At 33.3% G+C, this 7202-nt stretch overlaps 1 protein-coding gene across 1 annotated transcript in view; it reads left to right on the forward strand.

The window, feature by feature from the left end:
- The window catches only part of LOC117120518, a gene marked incomplete at its 3' end in the record, with an annotated part of 7417 nt that extends 884 nt beyond the window's left edge, over positions 1-6533 (forward strand). Inside the window, exons 2-5 of the mRNA XM_033265531.1 lie at positions 2561-2686; positions 3540-3638; positions 4212-4700; positions 6054-6533. Coding sequence (XP_033121422.1) covers positions 3626-3638; positions 4212-4700; positions 6054-6533 — 982 coding nt within the window. The remainder of the gene's footprint in view (positions 1-2560; positions 2687-3539; positions 3639-4211; positions 4701-6053) is intronic.
- Between the last annotated feature and the right edge of the window lie 669 nt (positions 6534-7202).

A 7202-nucleotide genomic window follows, 5' to 3' on the forward strand; every position in this document is an offset into this window, starting at 1 on the left:
TCTTGCCTGAGAAAATTTTGGCTCCTACATTGTGCGGGGAAAGAGCTTTCCCGACTTCTAATTTTCTTATTGTAACCAAAAAAAATAGCTCACGGATCCTGAAATAGTAGGTCTATATATATTTTTTTTTTTCCCCCTTTTTTTTTTGTCACAAATTTGAGCTGGTTGTGGGGGAATAATCATCAGTGAAGTGCAATTAATTACAGAATGGAACATATGCAGTAAAGGGTGAGGGACACATTTACCAAAGTATGTTTTGGTCATTTCAGATTTCAGTGGGTCAAACACATACATATCAAACACCATTGAGTTTGAACATTAAAGACGTTTCACCTTATAGTTAGGTAAGGCTTAGGCCTATTCGCAAAAACCAAATGCTATAAATAGTTATGGTGTGATTGATTCGGAAAAACCAAAAGCTAAAAATGGATTACAGTTAATAAGCATTTTTCACGCTGCAGTAGACATGTTCAGTCAATTGATGACGAACAATGCTAAGCAGCGAAGCGTAAACCAACAGACATAACATAGCGTTTCGGCCATATTTTTGGAGGTCACATTAATTAGAAAATCATAACTTCTGAACAGAGGGTCATATCAACATAATTTTTTCTTTAAAATATTTGCCAAGGATATGTCTACGTATTGATGAATAAAAAAAATTGTCAAATTGTTTAGTCTGTCAAAACTTAACTGAAAAATAGAAAGCCGATTTTGAAAGTGTGTGTGCCATTATAGCACTATTCAACCTCGGGCCTAGGCCATCTTGTAGCTACCCTGTATTGTGACATAACCAACATTATTCACCACTTAAATTTGAATTATTAAAAATTATCGTTTCAAAATTTATTAAGGTGTTCTGTGGTGAATAGAGATGGTCATGTCATAACACAGGTTAGCCTCCATATCACCAAGGGCTATATTTAAACTATGACCTGATTAAAATTACCTAAAAATGTATGTTTTATATACCACTATCCATAGATTTTAATCATTTGATTGGTAAAAAACAATTTCAGGTACAACAGTAATTTATGACATTTTCTACAATGAACTGTGTATACTATCATCAGAGTAGCTGTATTAACAGTTGCAATCATACCAGTAAAACTTTGTACTACTTTTAGTAATTAAACACAATTTCCACATTAAAATGTGAACAGCAGAACCTAGTACAATACGATTTAAAAAATAAACATCAAATATAAAAGAAGAATAAAAATGTGAAGAGAGCAATGATTTGTGTAAGTGTATGAATATCCAGCTTTATAGATATTTTTTTTCATCTTGTCCCCTCGAGGCTATGTACAAGTGAATTGGAAGCAGAGGGAAAAGCCCAATGTTTATTGACCGGCTAGGCAGCAGTGACGCCAGAGATTTGCCGACAAGGACACTGTCTTGACACACAAGACGGAGGGCTCCGAGCCCAGGTGCCGACAACTTTTCCCTCTTAGGGTTCATGGGGAGAGTTCATATAGTTTATGATGGACAAAAATGTTCTTTTCGACAACAATATTGGAGGTTGGCAATCAAAATAACGTTACCATACTCGCGCGAATAAGTGCCCGGGCGCTTAAAATATTTTTTACACTTTCTGAGGGGCGCTTATTCAAACGGGGTGTTTATTTAAATGGGGCGCTTATGAAAACAGAGTGAAAATTGAGGGGGCGCTTATGGAAATAGATGAACATCGAGGGGTTCTTATGGGAAATTATTTTAATAATTAAAAATTCAAGAGGCACTCTTTGAATGAAAAAAAGATTATAATAAGGACGTAACGATTGGTGGTTAGAAAAGATAATCGTCCAGAGAACTTGGCTCATCATAACAAGAATGCGTGAATATTTACATAATAACAAAATAGCAGATGCAATTAATACTGGGTAGTGGTTAGCTTGTTTAAGATTAGCAGGATGGCAGGATCATTATATTTTTCTTGAAATGTGCTTAAGGTTGAAAAAATAAAAAGAGGAGTAGGACTAGACATAGACAAATGTGTAAAAAGATTAAAGTTGGAAATATACTGTCTGTCCAGGGATCGGAGCTCTCATCTCTCCAAGAAAAATATACTTATTTTGATATTGACTGAAGAAGAATGTGTTTCCACTCTACAGCTCAAATCATGCCAACAACCACAGTCCCAGGATTGATTGGATTATTGACTTGCTAAAAAGAAAATCTTATGAGGGGGCGGTTATTCAAACAGGGTGCTTAAGGAAAATTTCACGTTAGGAGGGGCGATTTTTCAAACGGGGCGCTTATTCGCGCGAGTACGGTATTTAGATAGACAGATTATTATTTTTAACATTTTTTATCCAACAGCCTAGTCTTGCATCTGACAACAGGGGGATCAAGGTCTGTCCAACGGGCATATGGGAAAATTCCCCCTGCCCTGGCGCCGCTACTGCGGCAAGGAGGGCATGGCTAGAGCTATTGCTGGCTTTTAACCAATGAAATGTCTAGGATCTACAGTTATGTGATCGGTATTTTATATAATAATATGCACTTCTTGCTACATAATACATTTATTTTATTTGAAATCCTGTAATTGATCTTATAGGAATATATATTCAACTAAAGGGTGAGCTAAAATGTGATGCCGCAATTCATACAAGGCTTGTGGAGGTTGGGTACTGAGGCAGAGTTGGGGGGGGGGGATGAAATCTATCAGCTAAGTCACCTAGAGGTAAGTAATATTTTAGAACATATTCACCTACTAAGAGTGATGGGAAATTTAAGGTGTCATAATCTGGAATATGTCAGTGAAATTTTTCAGTGAATTTTCTGCCTGACATTAATTACTATGGGTACTGGATAAGTGGCAATTTGGTGCAGTGGTTGAGGTGTAAGCTTCCGATTTTAAGGTCAGGGTTTCAACTCTCCGCTGTGCAGATTCACTTGTGTCCATGGGCAAGGCACTTTAACTACAATTCTTCAGTCCACCCAGCTGTATCAATGGTGGTTAACCTGCGACGTACAGTACTAGAGAACAACTTTCATCTGCTTCACACTACAGAAACTGGGAATAATCTCCAGCCTTATGAGCCTTACTGTAGTAGCTCAGGATTTAGTTTAGTTTTACTGGGTATAGATACCAGGTATCCTTTCATAGTCCAAAGTTTGGGTACACACTACACCAACAGTCATTGGCCGACGCAATCCCATAGACAACGTGTGCACTACAGAAAGTTTTTATGACAATCCGCTTAGACTGCCACTGACTATCAGCAGATGAGAAGTGCTCACGAAGTAATAACCTGCACAATTATCATAGAACGCAGTGTGTACTCTGTGCAAGTCTAGGGAATATGCCTTACAGTATTTGTGGTAAAAAAGGTCACCTTGACCAAACTAGTATCTGTAAACACAAGGTTCACATCGACTAGAATATTTAATGTTAAGTCAGTTATTTGGAAATTTACATTTCTACATAATTTTCCCATGATCTACATCTAGGTCACTGTGCATGCCTATTTCAGAGTTAAAATTAATGCGGAATGAAAAGAAATAATAATATTATATTATTAAATCTATTTTAGTGTGAAAGTTTGTGAAGCTTAACATTTGGAGTAATAGTGTGCTGTGTAGTCCATTGCTGTGAAAAGTAGTAGAACATTCAAGAAAGATGAAGGATTCAGGTAAAATATTGATAATTCTTGGCAATATATTATAGGCCTTCAATTAAACACACTAAATCATCACAAATTGATGATAAAGTGCATCATTATCATCACACTAAAAACAGTAGCAGTCGTACAGAGCCTGCAACCTCTACATTAAAGATATGTGAAAGCCGCAGGAAACTAAAAATATAAACAAAATTGTTCAACAAAAGTAAAATGCATCATTCCAAGCCATGCATGCATTCAAAATAATTTGCATTCTACATGTATTCCAATTACTGCTTAAATAATACAACCATTTGCAAGATAGATGTATTCCTAATTAATAATAAAGATTTTCAGTTATTTTAAAGTAAATTTTGTAGTAAGAAGACTGAATGTTTTTCTATACATCTTGCTCAGTATACGTGAATCTTGAATCATTTTATTTTAAGAATATCTCATCCTTTACCTTTTTAAACAGAACAAGTTTGTGTTTATAGGGAGAAATTGATAACCTGTAATGTAATAATCAAATGCTGAAGAATAAATTATTAACAATACACTGTCTTGTTATTTTCGACTGGTATTGCTATCATTTGCCCACAGACTTCTTGTCGATGTTGGTGCAACTCTCTGAGGCAATCAGCAAGAAAGGTGAAAAGTATGTAGACCTGTTGAGGGTTCTGTACAGAGATCTTGCAAATGTTAAATCAGATTTGGCGAAGGCTAATTGTGCATTTGATTTATTTCAATTGCTAAATGCAACTGGCATTTTGAAGCCAACAGACATTTCAGTTTTGTTTGAAACAATTGAACTAACCGGATTGAAATTTTTGGAAGAGATAATCAAGAGATATGAGACATATCCTGATGAAGTGAAGATCACTCGATTTACACCACATCGTCAACAGGTTGTTGCTCTGGGAAAAGACTTTTCAGTTAAAGATCTCCAGAAGGTTTGTCAGTTGTACGAAGGCAATTTTTCTAGTCCATGGAAACTGATTCAACATCTTGAAGATACGTCTGTTTTAACCGAAAATAGTATGTCTTCATTTCTTCAACGTTTGAATGAGAATAAAGTAAAGGAATGTACAGGTTAGTAATAAATATAGAATATCACATTTATCCATGCCTTTTGGACATGGCATTATTAAGTAGCTCTACTTTTGTATTGAGGTAGTTCTTTAGTACTGTCGTTTACAATATGTATTTCCAATTTAATTATTAAATTCAATGAGATTTACTGTAGTCACCATCATGAACTGCAGTAATGAGAATATGCCATTTCAGAATGCCAACCACTGTAAAATCGAAGTGATAATTGAGTATAGAAAAATAATAACAGATAAACAACAAATATTTATTTCTTTAAATTTATATAGGCCTTATAGAACCTTGACTAGATACAGTTACGTATCCACTTTCATGAGTGATCATTAGGGCCTAAAAAATGAATTGTTTGTTTGCCCTCCTTGTTTATTTAAATGATAAAAAAAGGGGATGGTGCAAGAAGTTTTGGTTTTTTTTAAGATACTCATAGATGGAATAAAAGTAACACATAGAGGCCTAGAATGGCAATATCTTACATCAGACAACAACTTAGGGGATCTGACAAAAAATAGAGATAAATTCACTCACATTTTTTTTAATTTGTAAAGAAAAAACTTTTAAAAAACTGTTTTTTTGTTTTTCCGCCCCTATGTTTTTTCAGTGAGTTAGCAGCGGGTGGAAGAGGGCAAACAAACAATTTTTTATTTGGCCTTTTTCATGTCCTAAATGTTTATAGGTTATGTATGTATATATACATATATATGTATATATATATATATTACGTATCACATGCAACTTAAGATTATGACTGTTACCTACCTATGAGGTATTCTCATATTCAAAATCTTTACCTACTAAAATGTATTTTTTTCTTTACCTACCTACTATTTTCATTCTTTAACAACTGTTATTTTTCTTGCTTTCCACAATGTATACATGGCCAATAATAATTTTCATTAAATGAATAATATTAAATAAATAATACTTTATATTAATTTTGTTAAATAAATAATATTTGATTTATGAAATTTATATTTTTATGTCCTTGTCCGGACTTTTTAACGTCACTATTGGATAGGCTTATATTCATAAGGCTTCTGCGAATGGATAGCTTGTTCGAAGCAAGAAATCAAGTTGTCTTTGCCCATTGCTGCTCGTATATTTTATTCGTGTGGGAAATTATTAACCTATATTCCTAGGATGTTTTAATCTATAGATATACTTCCCCAACAAGTCTAGCTAATTTTTTTTAAATTACTGCAAATTTTAGCAATATAGATTCTAGAATTCATCAATGTTATAAAAAGATATTTTGAATGTCTCTGACTAGCTGTGATCAAGAGAGTTATGGGAATTTATTTTAATCTCTTAGAGACTATAATTATTTTCTTGAAATAGATTTTAATCAACTACTTGTCAGAATATCCGATGCAATCAGCGAGGAAGGTGAAAAGTATGTAGACATGTTGAGGGTTCTGTACAGAGATCTTGCAGAGTTCAAAGTAGACTTGGAGGAAGCTAAATCTGCATTTGATTTATTCCAAATACTAAGAGTTGCTAACGTTTTGAAAGCAACAGACATTTCAGTTTTATTTGAAACGATTGAAGTAACTGGATTAAGGTATTTGGAGGAGATAGTTAGGGTGTACAACACATATCCAGCTGAAGTGAAGATTACTCGATTTTCAGCACATCGTCAACATCTTGTTGCTCTTGGAAAAGACCTTTCTAGGAGAGCTGTTCAAAATATTGGTCGGGTGTACAAAGTTCCAGATGATTTCTGTTCTAATCCATGGAAACTAATCACATTTCTTGAAAGTGAGGGTATTGTTTCAGAAGATAAACTGTCATCGTTTCTCACGAATTTGAAAGGAGTTGGTGAGTATGACAATTATTTAATGATTTTATTTACAGTACCAAATTACCAATACTGTAATGTATTAAATTAAATTAGGTTACCACTGTTGGAGCCTGAGAGGTACTTTTAATTGATAGAAACCTAAGTTCTTGATATTGTCTCTCATTTCTTATAATTAGCAACAGATACACATTTAGAGAACTCAACTACAGTACTGTAAACTGATGATGTCTAAACATTGAAAACAAAAAATGCATCACTGAAGCATTTTAATAAGTATTTAAACACATTCCTTGTGTCACAATAAATATTTGGGAAAGAAATACAAAAACACTAAAATTAAGTTAACATTTTAATTAAAATAACAGTTTATTATTATTGTATTATTGTAAATAATACCAAAAATGCATCACTGATTTTTAAACACTCCTTTACATCATAATAATTATTTTCAATATAATTCTATTTGATTTAGTCTCTGAAACAATAGATAATTTTTAGCAAATATCTGTAATAAAAAAAGAAATACACAAACATAGCAAAATATATGTTAACTTGTCAATTAAAATAAAGTTCATTATTATAGTAAATGATATAAATTCAACTAGTTAAACCGGTATTTTAATTAAGGTGCCAAATATTAATATTAAATAAGGTATACTCAACTGCATCAGGAAATCACTTTTATT

This window comes from Anneissia japonica, unplaced genomic scaffold (genome assembly GCF_011630105.1).
Source record: "Anneissia japonica isolate Jap-2015-1 unplaced genomic scaffold, ASM1163010v1 scaffold287632_len25173_cov117, whole genome shotgun sequence".
In the NCBI taxonomy this organism is placed as follows: Eukaryota; Metazoa; Echinodermata; class Crinoidea; order Comatulida; family Comatulidae; genus Anneissia; species Anneissia japonica.